At 46.1% G+C, this 19,985-nt stretch overlaps 1 protein-coding gene and 1 pseudogene across 2 annotated transcripts in view; both read left to right on the top strand.

Annotated features, from left to right (window-relative positions):
* l(3)80Fj (lethal (3) 80Fj) overlaps window positions 1-19,985 on the top strand; it is a 372,965-nt gene that overhangs the window by 79,884 nt on the left and 273,096 nt on the right. The window contains exons 12-15 of one of the 2 annotated variants that reach the window (XM_065426472.2): window positions 702-799; window positions 3,652-3,739; window positions 6,070-6,225; window positions 17,519-17,611. In XM_065426472.2, the coding sequence (XP_065282544.1) occupies window positions 702-799; window positions 3,652-3,739; window positions 6,070-6,225; window positions 17,519-17,611 (435 nt within the window). The remainder of the gene's footprint in view (window positions 1-701; window positions 800-3,651; window positions 3,740-6,069; window positions 6,226-17,518; window positions 17,612-19,985) is intronic. The other variant, XM_065426473.2, reaches the window with a different exon arrangement.
* Window positions 8,027-9,577, top strand: LOC135897751 (tigger transposable element-derived protein 4-like; annotated as a pseudogene).

The raw sequence follows: 19,985 nt of genomic DNA, 5'->3' as shown, positions 1-19,985 counted from the left end.
CTCACCACGATCCAGTCACACAGGTCGTGAGACGCACGCAAAACAATAATGAACACGAAACACAAGAACGCGCACAAAACACAAGAATTCACGTGGGCAGCCTCCGCCAACAAAGCGCTCGCGACGGCCACCTCCGAGGGCGACAGCGACGTACGAAAGGCATGAGCTGTGGTTGGCTGAGCAAAACTCGTGAAAAAGCAACAAGAAAAAAAAGGCAAAAGGAGGAGGCCACTGCCGCCTTCGTTCCTGGCTACCTTTTCCGAGCCGATCACTATGGTTACACGGGGGAAGGATGAGAGACATTGAGAGAAAGAAAAATAAAAGCAGTTCCGCAAGTCGGAGAGCGTGCGCAGCGGGAGTACAGTCCGAGCCTCCCTCCCTCTCGCTCTCACATTTTCCGAGCATTTCGGGGGAGGAGCAGAGCTCGCGGGTGCAGCGAGTGCCGAGATCACGCAGCGTTCTATATATCCAATGGCGGCTAAAAATATCGTTCGATATAAACGTACGAATTTCTATACTTTTACACAGAATTTTCAAGGGGATAATTTACGAGTTCGATACAGACAATAATTCGATATATGTGGGCTCGATATATCCGTGTTCGACTGTATATTGTTATATGTGATATCGTTATAAGTGGACTGCACTGTGCTTGCTTTGCAGACTGTGGCCTTGTATTTATTTTTATTTTTTTCATGCAGTGCATGAAGGCACCTTGTTGCTGACACTCAAGATGATGTCCAAGTGGTGCTCACGATTGACCCAGGAACCACCCACTTTTCTAGTGACTGGGTTCAAGGTACGTCACTACAGGCTGGGTGTTTACAGTCGAACCTCGATATATCGAACAGCGCAGTAATAGCGAAATAGTTCAATATAGCCAGAATTCGATACATAACATCATGTAAAAAACACGTAAAGAACTTGTACAAATCAATCAATGAATCAATCGTGATGCAGTAAATACTCACTTGAAGCTTCACACAAAGTATTTATTTCTTTGGCTGAAAGCACTTCAGCAGTGTAGCCTGCATCTTATTGGCAGCCGCATGCTTAACCATGGCGTCCTCAACATAATCTAAATGATCCACAAGCAATAGGCCGGTGTCTTCTATTGTGCTGCAGTAGCGGTCTGGAAGGGCCAAAGCAGCTACAGCCTCAATTGAAGTTGGGAGCAGGGCAACATCAGCGCTTATGAAATCAACCTTCGCAGTTTGTTAATTTGTCCACTACTTCCGCTGCGGTCTCCACGTCCGTCAACCAGAGCATTTTGAAATACTGTCACTAACAAAGTATGAAGGGGAATCTGCCATGGCATCTATGAGTGAGCCCAGTAAGTGCGCCCTGTCGCGCGTCTTTGTGCAAGCAGACCACCATTCCTCACGAGGCATGGCAGGCAGAGCACGCGACACCGAGGAGAAGTCGGTGTGGCAAATGCAACGCGTCATTGACGTCGAACTAGCCAAGCCACTGAGTGCGTGCGCCGCTACGTTCAAATGGTGCCCTCGGTGCGATCAATGTGTGCAGCTTTAGTGCAGAGCAGCCAGGAACGTCCATCCCTATCTTTGAGGGTGTTGCGGGAAAGCTTGCCGTCTACAAATGGAGTGCACATAGTGTGGGAGGGCGGAGTTCAATATATCCATTTTATGTCGGACCCCGTTTGAAATAAATAATTAAAAATGCATACGATTTTCCGAATGATATAGAGAGTGTTTGATATACCCAATAGTTCCATATATCCGTGTTTGACATATCAAGGTTTGACTGTATTTCTTTCTTCTGATGTGCATGTGTTATGTGCCTGCTTCCCATAGAAACTGTAAATGCAAAAACCTTGGCGACATAAAATTAAGGCCCCACTACCAACCAGGCTAATTCTACACGGTTTCCTGTATTCATATGCTTAGTTGGCTTCTGTTAATTTGACTCTGGCTAAATTAATTTTTCGGTTAATTCGATCCAAGCCGAAGGTCCTGGCCAAAAGTTCTGGCTGAAAGTCCTGCGAAAGTCCTGGTCAGTGCCCGTGCCTTTCTATGGGCCCAAACTTGCATTATTTCAATCCTAAAATTGGCTTTTGCCGGATAATTCGAACTTGACCAGTCAGTACTCACGCGGCTAACCCCTATGGTGACCCCAATAGTGACCCCTTTTGTGGCAGCGTCTTTCTCGGCAGAGCTTAGGGGACAGAGGACACACGTCATCTCCTGTTGAAAACTCCTATTTTTGGCCTTCCCTAGGAAGATCTTCAAGCAGTAACTGTGGCTCACAATGTCTGATTACGGTATTTACTCGATTATAATGTGCACCTGTTCTTTACTTTTTTTTTTGTCACTAGATTTAAACTGAAGATTGGCTGAGCCGTACAATCCGACACAATACCAAAATCACCTTCACGGGGTTGGTATGCTTTTCTGCACAAAGCCCATGTATTATGGCGAAGCTGACTTTAGGAAACGGGCCGTAGTTGGGCTGCACATATTAGACCGTTTTATTTCCTAAAAAATCGGCAGCGCGTAGATTTCTACCTTGTTTAGAAGCTTTAATGCCATTTCTGCATTTACTTTCTTCTTTGGACACCTAGAAAGTGCATGCGTGTTTGATGGAAGGGTGTGGTTAGAATCGGGAAATACTGCCGAATGAATCAGCGGTGTGTTTTGCCATTATTTCTGCATCTTGTTTAATTCTACTTGCCACATAACTCGACCAGCTTCATTGGTCTTGTCATCGGATTAACGTGCATAGAAACTCCTATGTTTTCAAGGAGTTTGTTGTGAACCTGTGAGCAGAAGGTCATTTTTAAAACAATGCTTACGCATGTCTGATGTGTCTACACAAGTCCCCTGGTGTGTATTTACACCCCAGTAGCCGATCATACCTGCAGTTCGGGACTTCTCAAACATATGCATTTTGTGCACATTAGTTGGACATAACATAATGCCTGTGCCGCATCTGCACCTTGGCATTCATTTCGAATTTCGCGCTGTGCCTACACTGCATAAATCGAGCTATGCAATTTCTGAACTTCTCGTGAACTGCCGTGAACAGGTTTGCAGTGGTGCAGGCGAATCGAGCAGACCTGCAGTTTGCTTCCGCTATTTCTTCCCCCCCCCCTTTTTTTGTCTCTCTGGACGCTCGCTGATGATGTGGATTTGAAGCAGCTGGTACGCTACACCTACTTGCGATGCTCTCCACGGCTTTCGCAATCGGCACGCTGGCGGGACGCACTGCACTGTAACGGCGGCAGATATGAACTCACATAGGCAAGCTTTTCGCCCCGTCACAGACAAGGGGAACATTGCAATGCAAATTTCACGATTATTCTGCATGAAAAACGCCACCCAAAAGGCATAATTTCTATCATTATGTCCGATATGCGGTGAATAGCACATCATTATTTATAATTAGCTTTTTTTTTTTAGCCCTAATGCACAAGTTGATACTCAACTCATCGTTATAACTGATATGTTGTTGTATGTGGTATCATAAGTGTACTACACTTTACTACTATTCGAACTATTCAATTCAAAGTTATTCGACAAAATTGCTATTCTCTTCGAATTGAAACTTACTATTTGACCATCCCTAGTGATTTGAGGTTGCTTTGTTTGGCAGTGGCATGAAATTGGCTGATAATTCTTTGCGTTCTTGCAGGAGGGCATGGAGCAGAAGACAGCGACGTCAGCTGTCCGATATGGTTACCTGCAGTGCATGATCTCGGCATTTCACGGTAAGCACAATGGTATGTGTTGCCAGGCTTAACTCTTTCCCTATAGTGGGGAAAATGGCCGTCTTTTGTAGGTTACACTTGTTATTTTTTTCTCAAAAACAATCCCACTCAAAATTTTAGGCAGTACATGAAAGCAAAGCAGAAGGAATCCACTTTTCAGGCATGCAACTTTTAATAATGAAATTTATGTAATTAACGAATATAAATTGCCAAGAACAGAATGCAGGAAAAAAATTGAACAACACTTGTGCAAAACAAATATACGTTTGTATCTAAAAAAAAAAAACTAAAGACATTTGTAATGTACAAAACATTTTGCTATCTGACACCCAGTATCTGCAAAGACAAAAATTACTCTTGAAAACTACATGTGCTAGGAAAATTTAACTGGAAGCCGTACAGTTGGGCGTATCATGCAGCAGAGCAGTTCCTCGATATGAAACAAAGGGAACGTTGCAAGTCTTCCAGCAAACCCTTGTTTTCTTATGCGTTTTGCTGTGATAACATTTCTTGCAATTTTGGTATGTCTCCATGTTATCTGGCTGGTGCTGATTGGCTTCAGTTGGGGGAGGAGGTGCGTCTTCAAGCGGTGCATCCTCAAGTTCTATGTTGGTTTCTGTCACCATCACTCTCAGAATCGTTCAGATCAAAAGACGGGATCGTTTTACTTGCTGCTGCTAGATCCGTCAATCAAATCAACCATAGATGCTTCGGAATTACTAAATTTGTGATGTTATGGAGCGTGGATGCTGCTTCTGGAGGCAGGCAATTTCGCTTTCGACTGCGACAATCGCGTCTGCGTGCGTGTGCATCTTTAGAGCCCGTTCACTAACTCCCTGCCAAGCAGGGAAAAAAACAAAACAAACTTCTTATGGAAAATTCAGGGCCATCCCACTATGTGAAGGTGGACGACCAGCGGTGCTGTTATACTAACTATAAATAAAATAAAATGAAACAAAAAACACTATAACACAAGTATGCACATATGTTTATTTGTATTTGTAATTATCTCATGACTGTAGTAATTATGGAACATAGCAGAGTATGGGTGTAGGCCAGTAGGTTATTTATGATTTTGGGAAGTTACCGCAAGAAAACAGGACTTAAAGAAAGGGACAGCAACTGCTCCATGTTGTTTTCTTCAAGTCTCGTGTTTTCTTGCAGTAACTTCCCAAAATAGGTAATTATGGCTTTATGGTTGCTATGATAGATGGCCATGGGCTCTCTGATGAGACTGGAATGTACTTAGCGAATGTTAGGTCTATGCACAACCGATGGCACGTCGTGGAGACATTGGTCTTGGTTTAACTTTCAAGGCTGAACTTTTCCATGAGAAATGCCAAGAACTACCTTCTGTTGGGACTAGACACATAGACGTTAAAGTTACCCGCATTGGCGATGGGATTGGGGTCCATCAAGAGGATCGACCCCAAATGTGTCGATCGTAAAGTCTTCAAGGTTTGACATTCTTGGATGAAGGTATATAGTGGCAATAACGATTCCATCCCCAGTCTGTATGGCGCATGTGTTGGCGCATTCCGTGGCAAAGCTCTCGCCCGTCGTCGCTAAAGCATGGGTGCAACAGCCGCGTTGTCGTTGTTTGCGTAGATGGCAACACATCAAACCACCATCCATCAAAGGTTTTTACACACCTGGCCTCAAGCATACTGGGACATATACGGTGATACAATTTTACCTGATGCTTAAGCTATTTTAGCTCCATAGATGCCGCCATTGTTTTTGCCTATGCACATCACGAAACACTGGAAACTGTAGCGTAAGACAGCTCTGCTGTAACACTAAAGTTTAGTTTCCCTATTATACGGCAAATGGCTCAGTGCGGGGCGTGGAAGGTTTCGAAAACAGTGTTTAAAATTGTCCTTGATGGGCTAATGATGCCCAATGGGCATGGTAAGGAAAGAGTTAAAAAGGGTTAGAGCAGTTTCACATGGGTTTCATGCACTTGCTATGCTGATTGAGATTTTGATGGAAATTGCCTATCCCTGTATGCGTAGCAAACATATAGCGGTATGTAAAACATGCAACAATGTCACCCTTTTGCCCACCAAGTACAGAACGTCAGTAGGATGCATTGATTTCGAGAGAGATAATTTTGATGCGAGTAAGCAATTGGATGAAAGTACTCTGTCTCTGGCCTGCTACTCCACTTAGGGGAGGGGAAGAAGATGTCATCCACAAAAACTTGGTATTTTCCTATGGTGTATCTGAAAACATAATTTGACAGTGTTTCTAAGTCTTGGTTAGAATCTTAAAAATAATTTGGTTAGTGTGCTCGTGCTACAAGTGCTCCCACTTTGTTTTCGGCCCCATCATCTGCACAGGTATGCCAGGTTGCAAGCAGGTGGAGCCAATCCTAGGCCTGGTGCTCAAGGCTGTAGAGCGAGCCTTGGCACAGCCATTGCAACCAGGACCCGTCTGCGAGGGTTTGGCTGCTGCCTGTCTTCTTTTTCGTCTGCAGCCTGTCGGTTCCCCATCTGGTGAGCACACATTACAAGTTGGCACACACAGCCATCACTGCCCTGCAGGCAGTGATTGGCCTTTGTGAGTATTTGTGGGTCAATGTTGTGGGTGCAGGGATGCCAATGGTGATATGCCTTGGCGCTCCATGCACCGCAATTGTTCTGTGCTGTGTGGACTGCCAATCGCAGTCCACTTTAAGCTCTAAAAAACATCCATCCCTCTGCTGGAAACAGAGGTCGGGTGTTTGAGCCTCAACCAGTTTGTGAAAATGCTGCTGCTGTGCCCAGTTGTTCGCTTACGTTACGCTTGGTGGCAGTGCCTCACAGTAAACCTGGAAAGTGTTTATTACATTTGCAGCTGATACTTCAAGCAATCCAGCTAGCTGTAAGTAATCTGACTAAGGGATTCCTTGAAGGCATTGTGCTAGATGAGTAAAGTTTCCAACTTACCAAATCGGCTACAGGCGGCCATGGCATCTGCTGCAGCCGAACATGGATGATTACTGACATGTAGTAGAGTGCCAGAACAAGTGGCATTGGAGACTTCCTTGCTTGCTGCACAATTGGGACTAAAGAGAGCTGAGCAGGATCAGTGGGACCTGCTTTGCGTTGCTGGTGGCATTTGTGTTTCCTCTGCACAGTCTGCTAAGGGACGGGAAGCTTTAACATGCAGTGTGAACAGCTGCTTTGGGAGGAGAAGGTTCCTGCTAGGAGTTCACATAGCATTCTAATGAAAGTGTGCATCTAGGAAGAAAACTTGGGAGTATTATTTGCACCAACTGCATAAGCTGAATCTGCTTGCAGTAGTATGATGCAGATCTGATGAAGAACTGGCCAAGGCATGATTGGGGTTTAGAGGAATGAGGGACATCGATGTAAATGGAAATTTCCTCATTCTGTAAACATTGCTTGTCAGTGTAGCTCCAGTCAATGTTTTCTTTGATGTAATGGAAGCTGAACTCATAGTTGAGGTTGTGAGGAAGAGTCCACTTAAAACTGGTAGCTTGACTTGGCAGTTGCACCAAAACAGGTCTCTTCTCCGTGCATTCGTGCTATTGTGCACAGGCTTCAGAAGAGGCAGCACTCTTGGCCAGTGTCAGGCATCTGGCCTGCTCAATGTGCATGAAATACCGTATGTGGGTGGACCTCTGGGAAGTCCTTCTGCTAGCCATAGGTAGCGACAGAGCCAGATAGGCACATCTGACCGTGAAGATTTTACCGTACTTACTCGCATAGTGATCGCACTTTTTCGTAAAAAATATTGACGCAAATTCAAAGGTGTGATCATTATAGTGCAGTCAACTTATAACGATACCACATATAACGATATATCAGTTATAACGATGGGTCGACATGAGAGTGTCATTTTATGCATTAGGTCTATGGGGAAAAACACCATTTATAACGATAGGTTATTCACCGCATATCGGATATAACGATAAATATTTTGCCGTCCGGATGGCTTTTTCCGTTCAAAATAATCGTAACATTTGCATTGCTTAGTTCCCTGAAACGAACAATGTAGAGACGAGGTGATGTTGACCTCCGTAAGTTCGTATCTGCCGCCATTACCACGCTGCGCGTCCCGCGCCGCCCGTGCACCGGAGAGTACCTGAGTAGGCGCAGCGCGCCACAAGATGGCGCTAGCTGCTTCATGCGCGTCGGCCACAGTCGCTCCGAAAGAGAGACAAAGAAGAAAAAAAGCTACAAGCAAAGCGGCGTGGTGGCGCCCGTCCCGCACTCAGTCTCCCTCTCTCTCGCGATAGCAGGCTGACGCCACCGAAGCAGTGTGCAACCAACGGTACAACCCAGTTCGAAGATGGCGCCGACAAAGCGTAAAGCTGTGTCGCTTGACACGAAGATGGATATTTTGCAGGACTCTCGACGCGGCTTCAAGGTGAGCGCCCTCGTGAAGAAGTATGAGCTCGCCCAGTCAACGATATCAACCATCTTGAAAACCGGGAGCACCGCGATTGTGAAGGCAGGAGCTATCAGCGGCCATGCCGATCAGCGGAAAAGGGTTAGAGACCCTTTGTACGCCGATGTTGAAGAGGCGCTTTACCAGTGGTTCATCACAACCCGCGCGCATAATGTGCCTATTAGTGGGCCCATACTTGCCACCAAAGCGAAAAACTTTGCTTTTCTTCTGGGATGCCTAAATTTCAGCACTTTAAAGAGCGGCACGGAATCGTTTACAAAAACGTGGTAGGGGAAGCAGCGTAAAGCAGCAGTGGCTGCAGACAAAGCTGCCCGGCGTGCTAGAGCGCTACGCGGAGAAGGACATGTATAATTGCGACGAAACTGCTCTGTTTTTTCAAATGTTGCCGTCGAAGACTCACGCTCTTAAAGGAGATAGATGCCCCGGCGGGAAGCTCTCGAAACTTAGGGTGACCGTGTTGCTGTGCATTAGCATGGACGGGAGCCATCGTCTCAGGCCCTTCATGATCGGGCGATCAAAGAAGCCAACGTGCTTTAAGAATCAGCACATCCCGGTCCGCTATCGCAGCAATAAGAAGGCGTGGATGACCCGCAACCTGTTTGAAGAATGGCTGCTCGAGTTCGACAGTTTAATTGAAGGCCAAGGAAGAAAAGTAGTGTTGCTACTTGACAACTGTAGTGCACTCAGCGTTAACCGGAAGCTAACGTCTGTCGAATTGATGTTTCTGCCTCCGAATACTACGGCAGGCCTTCAGCCGTTGGACGTCGGCGGGATCACCAACTTTAAAGTCCTGTATCGGCGGCGCATGCTGGAGTGGCTAATTTTAGCCATTGACCGCGCAGCTCCTGGCACGTCGGGTCATGCAGATGGACCCCCTGACCTGAAGATCAGCCTTTTGAAAGCCAGGTGCTTCGTTTATGGTGCATGGTTTGAAGTAAAGCAGTCAACCATATACAACTGCTTCAAAAAGGCGGGCTTTGTGCTCCAGGACGAACTTCCCCAACCCACTCCAACACGGTGGAAGCCGCTGATAATACCGAGCTCTGGGAGCTCGTTCCTACTGGTGACACAGGTGGTGCGTCAATGGAGGAGTTTTTGACTGCAGACAGTGCTGCCTCGCTCTGCGATGAGGTCACCGACGAGGCGATCGCCGAAGACGTGCTGTCTCGACAGACGGCAAAGTTGTGCGACGTTGGCGACGGCAGCAGCTACAGTGACAACGAGATTGACAGTGGCTCCTTGACCCCGACCACGATGTCCACGCAAAGTGCACTGTCGTCAATTGACTCCTTAATTGATTTTATGCATGCTAAAGGATTGCCACCAGTGTTCGCGCAGCAGCTGGAATCCATGCACACCGCGGTTGTGAAGCTGAAGCTGCCACAAAAGCAAGTGCAGATTTCGGACTATTTCGGTGCGCCGAACCCTTGACACGATCATTGACGCTAGAAATAAAGTTTGTTTTTCACAGCCTACTTTCTACATCATCTATTCTTTAGAGCAAGTAGTGAATTCGAGTTCGGAGCTGCAAAGGTGCGTTCTGCATTTTTTTTTATATATATATAACTGCAGTTCAGATATTGCGATCATCGGTTATAACGATCATATTTTTCGTCTTTCTCGATATCGTTGTAAGTGTACTGCACTCTACATGGGTTAAAGTTCCCATGAAAAGAAAAAAAATTTTTTTTCGTCCCGCGTTTGCTGTGAGATGACAACAGGTCAACAAACAGTAACAGTGGAGGACACCAAAATAAAAATGGCGGCAAGCGGGGCAAGCATAATGCGAACAAAATTTTTTTTTCTTCTCGTGAGTACATTACATGCATCGAAACAGTTTCTTCCGTATCAGTAATGAATAATGTTGTTAATATCTACAAGTTTGCAGCAGTAACATAGCCATGTCCACTTTGAGGGGAACGGAAACGGAGATGGGCATGCTGTGGAAACTGCAGCATTTATCTTCACTACTATCCTAATATGGCACATTTCCGCTAATGGTGGGTGAATATCTTAGCTGTGCTACAATTGTCGGCGCATAAATGACGTACGCTTCTAACTTATCGGTGTAAACGTGGCTGTTATCGTTGCTGCTCGTGGTTTGTTGCATGCCGACGAGTTCAAACGAGAAAAATCAAAAGGCGCCTTTTTGTTGATGTTGACCCCAACCATTATAAAGCCTACACATAATAAAGGCAAGTGTGGTTCTAGCTTTTCTTTTTTGTCATGGAAGTGTGGAAAGTGATGAAAGGAATGAAATGGGGCATCTGCTTAAGAATGTTTGGTGCAGGCAGACCACTTGGTTTGCCTTGAAGAGTCGTTCGCATAGCATTCGACAGATTGTAAGTGCGATCATTATTATCTAGATTTGGCACACAACATATCGCTGCGGCAAGTTCAGGGTGCGATCATTACACGGGAAGTTTTTAAAAAATAGAATTTTGATGACAAAATTCAGGGGTGCAATCATTACGCGAGTGCGATCATTATGCGAGTAAATACAGTAGATGCAAATCTTGTGCTAGGAGGGGCTTCATACCAATGCGCATATCGCTTTGTAGTGTGGCTTCACGTCATCACAACGCATGCTGCCATAAAGTCAAACACGAAGTGAAAGTCGTGCTGCTGTGAAGCCACACCTAAAGGTGAAATTTGCATTTACGGTGGAGATTGATTTCAAGGTTATAGATTTTGGGAAAAAAGTATCCAGTGCGTGGGGTGCCCCCCCTCCCCCTTTCATGAGTGAGCACCTTGTCAGGTACTGCCGCATGGCTCATATTGTGATATTGCCATACTGTATAGAGGTGTATTACTTAGTGCTTAAGGCCCTGTGTTGTCCATTTATTGCTTCTGCAGTGCAGCCAGGCCTATGTTAGAAAGGCACTTTCAACTGCTGTTGAGCCCATCAACAATGGAGTTTCAATGGCGGTTTAACGGAACAAATTCTGCTGGCCGTTGTACAATGCACATCAAGATCGGTTTACTGGCACTCTTCAGATCGCATGGTAAGATGCCGAATGAGTATTGACTTAATCCTTTGAGGGTCAAGTCAACAATTGTAGGGCATTTGCCAGGAAGGACATCGGCGACTGGCTTCTAGGTGCTGGATCACGCTTCTCTTAAAAATGCGTTCCACGACAGACACCTGCACTGCCTTAGGATATTCAGCCAAGGACAAATGTCGAGTTCACTTTTGAAAACTTACATACACTACATGGCAGCAAGACTTGCTAAGGGAATTCTTGAAGCACAAACTGATAATGGCCGGCTTAACGAGCTTAGAATGTGCAGACATATATGGCACAAGTGGCTTGTTGGCTCACGGCTCATACGACCAACACGTGTGGCTGTCCGGAAAGCTCAGGCGAAGATCAAGAAAGTGAATAGACTTCTCTGCCGGCAACTCATGAGTAGTGTGAAGGGGAACTAAGCACTTCTGAATCATTTCCAATGCTTTTTTTTGTTTCCAGAATGAAGGCATCAAAAGAGCAGTCAATGGAAATTAGAAAGTCATCGTAATATCTAAATATCTTAACCCTTTGAGGGTCGATGACGTAAATATACGGCGCCGCGAACAAGTCCAAAAATGGTCGATGCCGTATATTTACGGCGCTGTCTGTATGTTTAAAAAGCGCGTCAATTTCCAAACTTTTTCTTTTTTGTCATGTGCTGCCACTATGTGGGGATACAGGGAATTTTTTTTGCGCGCCTCACTCCCTCGGTTTTTGTTGCATGGTTTTAGTGCTAGTTCGCTCCCGCAGGTCTGTATACTACCACTTGTGCATTGGCTTGCGTGCGGGCGGTTTCGGCTTTTTGCGCTTGCAGGACTGATGGCTATCTCGTTACTAATTGCTCAAAGGTCGACCGCCTGTCTCTCGCGCGTTTAGTACTCACAGGGGTGCGCATAGAAAGGATGCCGCCGTGCATGCGTTTCCGTTGCTTTTTTTTTTTTTTACACTTGCGAAAACTAATTGCCTCTGGTTGGCGATAAGATGAAGGTTAGCAGAAGCTTGTCACACGCTTTTTTTACGGGTGCACAACCACACAGTTTCCTTGAGTGCACGCACCTACGCAGTTCGATTACGCTATGGATGTACACATTCGATATTAGTGTAAGAGCAGGAACATTTGAGTCTTGCAAGATATTCTCGTGTGAGCATTTTCAAGGGCTTGATCAATAAAATGCATCAAATTTTTAATTCTTATAAGTTTATTTCCTTCTTTGTTGTTATTCATGAATGAAGAGTACATATATACCAACGCAACATACTTTTTTCTCACTTTACAGTTACCCTAGAAAAATTGCAGTAAGCTTTTCTCGAGATAAGTCCTGAAGAAGAATTGGAATCTGCAATAAAAAAAATCGACCCTGGGCGGTCGCATATGGCAAGAAAAATCGACCCTCAAAGGGTAAAAATATATATATACATATACACATACACAAAGTGAAACCCCGATTATGTCACGGGATCACAAAAAAGCATCATAAAATGTGGGCATTGTAAAATCCGAACATAAGTTATGCCTATAAAGATACTAATTTCGTGCAGTGGATTTACGAGAAACTTTAATGTAAACTACTAAAATTCTCTGCAGGGCTTGGAAACCTGACTTACCAAAAAAGTAAATGCAATAAGAATTACTGCTGTAGTACAGGTACCAATCATGCTTTATTCAAACGAACCTTTATGACACTGCACTGCCCACTGCCACGATTCTTGCCAGCTGGCGCGAACTTTAGAAAAAGTCGGTAAGTTTCTTTTGGACCTTGTTTGATATGTGAACCAAGAGCTTTCGCTCGAGTTGGGCAACGTCCAAAAGGAGGTCCCCTGTGGCGTCGCATGAACAGATGAAGTTCCGGATGGCGTCTATGTGCCGTAGCACCTCGGCGAACATGGTAGGCACAGGCACGGTATCTGTGGCGTCGTCGTCGTCCTTGTCCGATGTCTTAGCGCTGTCGGCACTAGGGAAAGCCTCCTCGATGGCGTCATCCAGCAATACCTTGCCGGAGATCGCAAAGTTGTCGTTGGCCTCCACATACTCGGCGAAGGTCGTGGTGAGGTTTAAACCCTCAAAATCGTTGTTGGCGAAGCCTGCATTGGCCTTGAGCAGCATCGAGGTTGTTGCGTCCCCAGCAGAGGAGGCAGTCTCTCGCTTAAAGCCACAGTGCTTGAACGAGTTAGTGATTGTGCTTCGTGGCACTGCATTCCACGAACTGGCAATAAAACGCATAGCATCAAGCTCGGTGATCTTTCTCTCCGACTCGCTGCGCTCCATAGCCACAAGCCAACGCTGCACTAACCGCTTCCGGTACCCTTGCTTGACGTACCTAATGATGCCGGCATCCAGCGGCTGCAGCCGGCTTGTGCAGTTGGGTGGAGAAAAAACAACCTTTACGTTCCTCAGGCTGGACATATCGGGTGGGTGGCAAGGTGCGTTGTCCACGAAAAGCAATATTTTCCTCGCCTTAGCACCCATTTTGTTATCCAGCTGCTGCAAAATATTGCTTAAGAGCGAAGACGTCATCCACGCCTTTTTCTTGAAGTTGTAGCTGCACGGCAGTGTCTTCAAGTTCTTAAAGCACCGTGGCTTTGTAAACTTTCCAACAACGAGCACGGGCAGCCTCTCGAAACTGTCCTTGTTAGCACAGAATAGTGCCGTCACACGCTCTTTACTACGCTTGCCACCATGACAGCTGTCACCCTTAAACGCAAGGGTTTGCTCAGGCTGCATAAGGTAAAAAATACTGCTCTCATCAGCGTTGAAAATGTCGCAGGGCTTCTATGCAGCAATCATCTCTGGCAGCGACTCCATCCACTCGTTAACCATCGAAATGTCCACAGAAGTGCTTTCTCCGTGGGGGCGGCTGTACAGAATCTTGTTTCATTTTTTTTAAGCGATCCAGCCACCTGTTTGATGGCTGAAAGTCGTTGATGCCCAGACGCAATGCCACAAGGTCCGCCTTTTCTTTTAGAATGGCGCTATCAACGTTGATTGCAGAGCTCCATGCTTGATGCAGCCACTTGACGAGAACTTTTTTAACTTCTCATGCTGTCCTTCTTTTGCCACTTTCCGCTTGAGCCCGAACTTGTTGACATTCTACAGTATCACCATTTTGTTTGCCAGGATCGTCTTAAGCGAAGATTCGGGTATACAGTCAACGACCGATTTTTCGGACCCTCTAGGGAACGTAAAAACGTCAGAAAATTCAGGCAGTCCGAAAAAATGAGTGCGTGCAAAAAACACACTTTTTTTTTCTTTTTTTCATGGATCTAGAGGTAAAGGGCGAAGTACCAGGTTTCCGAAACCCTGCCAAAGCATCAGTGAAGTGGCTATAAAAAAACGCATTCAAAAACTCTGTATGCAGCCGACTGCCGGTTTATTATGTACATGTGCATTGTCGGGCAGCCGGTTTTATTGCTGCAGTGGCTTGAAGAACTTGTTGGTTGCTGTTTGGACGGCGTTCCGGTTGCATGCAATCGTATTCGCCTCGATCTGAGCAAGGGTCATGTCAGCACTGTACACCGATGAAAGACTCAACCGTGCTCCCGTCAACTCAGCGCTTGTAGGCGGCGCAGGCATTAGCTCCTCATTTTGAAGATCGGAGTCTTCTGAATCCCTCACAACCTGACTCCTTGCTCCATGCCGAACTCCTTGCTCACGTCAGCTTGCGATGGGCCACTCACGACTTGCTTAATAATGGCGGTTTTCTTATCCATCGTTGACCGACGGTACTGCTTTCCGCGCTTCGATGCCATTGGCGAGGACGACAAAGACGGAGTGGGGGCCATCGAAGGCAAGCGAAATCCTCAAGTTGCGAACAGTGGAGTTCGCAGACGAGCGTCGAAGCACCTAGGCCTAGCATCGCAGAGCACACTTGACACAACAGCACAACCACACACCACGCTAGCCAAAACGTGGCCTGCACATGCCTGCGCAAACAAATGAAATGGCACCGCTCCGGAAACTCTGCCGGAGGCGGAAGCGGAAGTGCGGCGATGAACAGAGCCAGCTTGGCCAGACCAAATCGGTGTGTGACGGCTAGATTTGGCTAGTTGTGGTTCAAAGCGGTGATATGCTTCCGCTGCAAGTCGATTTCGTGCGCAAGGGCGCTGCGTGAGGAGCCAAAGGACCTTCCGTCGCGTCAAAAAGTCCGTAAAATTGGACGGCGGGTGGTTCGAGCGTCCAAAACTTGAGATGTCCTTATACATTGATTCTATGGGGCTCGTGGGGGTGCCGCGAAGACGTCCGAAATATCAGGCAGGTCCAAAAATTTAGCCATCCGAAAATATAGTCATTGACTGTATTAAGGTCCCAGGCAGTGCTGGCTTTCGTGGCTCAATGCCGCTTGTCCGCTTCCTCAATAATATTCAGCTTATCGGCGACCGGCAGAACTGTCCGCTTTCTGGACATCGTGCGTCACATTGCTCCACAGAACTCAAAACTGCCGCTGAACGCTGGTCGCTAAGATTACGACGAAGAACACGTGCGATAAACCTAGGCCTCTCTGCGCTACGTTATCGGCAATCTCCTGCTGGGAAACTGGAAGGAGAGAAACGCTTCCCCAACGTGATGAGAGACGACGCCACCGAAAAGAGAGGGAGAAAGTGATTGTGGAGAAGAAAAGGTGCTATTTCGGAGAGATTGAGCGAGAAAAGAGACCCGCAGCACTTTTCTTTCGTCCGCCGTTCCATCTCACGCTTCGTGAGGGTTGTCTTATAACGCAGGTCGGGCGTAAAATTTCGTCGGATTACCAGGGTTTTTAATGCATTGCTTCTATGGGGACTTCGCCGGGACTGCGCTAATCCGTCGTAAAACCCGGATCGTCGCAAAACCGGGGGACATATAACGGGTTCCACTGTGTGTGTGTATGTGTGTGTGTGTGTGTGTGTGTGTATATATATATATATATATATATATATATATATATATATATATATATATATATATATATAATACATATATTCAGTGTTGAAGAAAACTAGTTATTTGGTAGGAAACAAAAATTGTTCAGTGTTGTTAGCATTTTCATGCACAGATTCTTGCGGGTCATGGAGCAGGAATCAAAGATTGGAGGTGGAAGTGGTTTTATTGAATCGCTGTATGTTGCAGCAGGGCTGAACCAGGAATGCTCAATGATGGAAGCCCCCCCTCCCCCCTCATCCCCCATTCCAGAAAAGAAGAGAGGTGGTGCATTAAGACAATTAACTTGTTTTCACCGGGAACAGTTATGGAAGGTTGTCTATTAGAACTTGTCACTTCGTTAAACACACTGCCCTGAATACCTATCAGGGTAATGTTCTTGTCTTATAGAGAGAAGTGGTGATTTGTTGTCTGCTGCACTGGCTTGTTTAATGTGAGTACTATATAAGTCTTGACAGAGGTCATCCTAAAGGGACAATAAAGGCAAATATTAAGTCAAGATATAGTGATAGATTAGCGCTAGAGAATCTCTAAGGCGCCAATATTATCGCAAACAGAGCCTTAATAATCGACAAATTGAGGTAAACGCAGGACATGATTAGAGACTCTCCTGGAACATTCAAATACTTTCCCGATGACGAAAGCACTCCTCAGTTCTCTCACTCTCACTGGTACTGGTACTGAACCACTTGTTGCAAAAAACATCTTGTATTCTAGTACAAGACGAAGTAAAATGCTACTTTTTCAGTTCTATTTCATTTTTAAAATAAGGACTAATTGAAATTACCCTTGACAATGTCGCGGGCGGTTGAACAGTTTCGTTATTGCTCGACTCCACACCACCCATGTTTTCGCGTGTCAATAGTTTCGTTATTGCATAGTGCTGCACTGATTTTGCTCACTCGCAAAACTCACACAAACTGCAAGTAGCAGAGAATTCAACTTCCATGTGATGTCATGGTGCGACCAAATGGTCTACGCCACTTGACCAAAAAGCAGCTGCAGTGGCAAATCCACCACTCTGTCTTGGCTTGGTACTGCTGTCTGTTGGGCACGGTTTTATTCAGCGACGGCAGCAAAGGGTGGTGATGGCATATGCAGCGTCACTACTCCACCGATAGGGTGGCGGCATATTTGAATTGTGAAAATGGTATTCGAACCGTTCAGATGCAATTTTCTCGTAAACGAAGTCTTGGCACGAAACAAACGTTGTGAGGTTTCTGGAATGGTATTTAAACAGTCCACATCGACTTAGTATTTGCCTTTAGTGTCCCTTTAAGCCATTAGAGCCACCAAGCTTCAATAGAAAATTCCAGAGTTTGAACAGCTTGCTTTGCCACTAATGGTTTGCTGTCATGCAGTCAATTTTAAGCACTTTAACTCATTTTGGTTTAGCATTCTGTCTTAAGTCTCATCAGTGACTAATACCTCTCCTTTTATTGCTTACAGAGAACAAGATCAAGAACATGGTTACACAACTTCTAGACCCAGAAAAGCAGCCATTCTTTGCTGACAAGTTTCTGCAGACAGCATCAGAAGATAGTAAGACAGGCCTTTTACTCATTGCTTCGCCCCAAAGAGCAGTTTGATGAACAGTGGAAGCTCTGAATCATGGGACTTGTGAAGGGGCTCTGCCATTGTCGGAGCTTTGTGTGGCATTGAAGATCTTAATAGAATACTGTATTTGCTCAAATATATAGGCCAGCCCCGATTTTAAGCCAACCCCCTAAAGTCCAAAGCCAGAAAGAAAAAACATACGTCGAATGTAGGCCAACAAAAGAGGGAGGACAGTGTCCACAAAATGAAAACTGCATTTATTGAATATCAGCATTCCGAGCTCATTCTATGTCATTATCGCTGTTGTGGTCTGGTAAATGCCATCCTCGTTGCAGCGCATGCGAAAAGCATCTCCCGTTGCCCCCTTTAATGGCTAATGCTTTTCTCATTGATGCCAAAGTCCCACACCGCCTGAACGTTTGACAGTGCCTCTGCGGCTATCACAGCTTTCATTTGAAAGCGGCACTTAGTGGCATCGTCTGTTTGGTGCCATTACGATAATGCTACACTGCACCCCGATACGACATACGCACACAAGTCAAAATGGCAACATAGCTCACATACTTCATTTGGCTACTGGCGTGGCTAGTAGCTGCTGTGATACTGACTTGTTTAGACGGCGCTAGCTATGCACCATCTTTATCAATTTCAATTAAAAACTGGTGTGTTCTTTAAAATCCTTGAATGTAAGTTGACCCTAGAGTTTGTTATACGATTACTTCAAAACACCATTGGCCTAGATACGAATAAATACGATAGAATATAGGTTTACCTAGCCATGGTGAAATAGTATATACAGTAAAACCTCGTTAAACTGTACCCACTTAAACAGTAGTTTCGTTTTAAAAGTAGTAAAGCCAAATCCCCGACTCAGAGGCGATTGAACATAATCTGTTTTGTATCCACATAAACCGTACCAGCTTATTGCGTACGTATCGGTTAACACGTGTTTCCACTTTTCGTCGCGCAAACACGGCGGTGCTTCATCTCCATCAGGCGGCTCGGCAGAACAAGCCTCAGAGGTCTGAACAATGGCCTCCAAGCGCCCTGTGCGTTTGCGCGTGAAGCCAGATCAACATCATTATTTCGGCGCCGTCCCAGAGAGTGTTGTGGTGTCGTGCAAGCGAGAACTCGTGTCATGCTGAGACTCGGATAAAAAAGACACCGGGTGCTCAGCTTCGAAGAAAAATTAGACGTCATTAGTGCTATCGAATGTGACACGAATGAGTCAGTGCTGGCACGCGACATGTGTCTACTGTTGACTACGATGTGTGGCATTTGGAATGTAAAGAAGTTGCCCGGGAGCACTGCTGCATGTCGGCTGTGTGGTTGAACTTTTCACCATCGTTGCCTCTGTTGTTGCCAAAATGTCACCTAGCGACAGTGATAAGGACGACATGGAAAGTGACCGTACGGGCGTTTCAGGCCTGACAGTGGCAAAAGCTGCGCATTACGTCAGCCTCATGGATTCAATCGTTGTGATGAGAACAGCACCCTGCAATGAAAAGGTGCCCCGCGACTCCTGCAACGCTACTGCGCCCGCGTAGGGAGAATATGCAAAACTAATGAGGAATCTGCAATGCAAGTGTTTGCATTGCAGATTCCTGCATTGCAATTTGCATTGCACATCGCCGACTCAGCGGCCATTGAACATAATGTGTTTTCTATCTGCATAAACCGTATCAGCTTACTGCGTACGTATCGGTTAACACGTAGTGTTTCCACTCTTCGTCGCACTATCACGGCGGTGCGTCGTCCCCATCGGGCGGCCTGGCAGAACAACAAGCCTCCGAGATCAGAACAATGGCCTACAAGCGCCTTTCGCATTTGTGCGTGAAGCAACATCAACATCATTTCGGCGGCATGCCGCCGTGCCAGAGCGCGTTGTGGCCTTGTGCAAGCTAGGACTGCCATCATGCCAAAGCTCTGATCAAAAAACAGCGGGTGCTCAGCATAGAAAAAAATAAAAGACGTGTTGGCTACGAGTTTCAACTTTTCGCCATTGTTGCCTCTGTTGTTGCTAAGTGTCGCCTAACGACAGTGATGAGGACGACACGGAAAGCAACAGCACGGGCGATTCATGCCCAACAGTGGCAGAAACTGCACGTAACGTCAGCCTCATGAATGTAATCGTCGTGACGAGGACAACACCCCGCAATGAAAAAGGCACCCTGCCATTTCTGCAGCACTACCGCCCGCGTGTACGGAGAATATGCAACGCCAACGAGGAATCTGCCATGCGAGTGTTTGCCAAGAGGGGGCTGGCCGAAAAGCTGGCTCACAGCTTCAGCAAGTTTGAGGCCAATGTCACCACTGCTAGGCCGCCGCGGCATCAAATGAAAATAACACTTTCGTCACG

The sequence above is a fragment of the Dermacentor albipictus genome, chromosome 2 (genome assembly GCF_038994185.2).
Source record: "Dermacentor albipictus isolate Rhodes 1998 colony chromosome 2, USDA_Dalb.pri_finalv2, whole genome shotgun sequence".
Taxonomy (NCBI): Eukaryota; Metazoa; Arthropoda; class Arachnida; order Ixodida; family Ixodidae; genus Dermacentor; species Dermacentor albipictus.
This window is presented reverse-complemented; position numbering and strand designations above follow the sequence as displayed.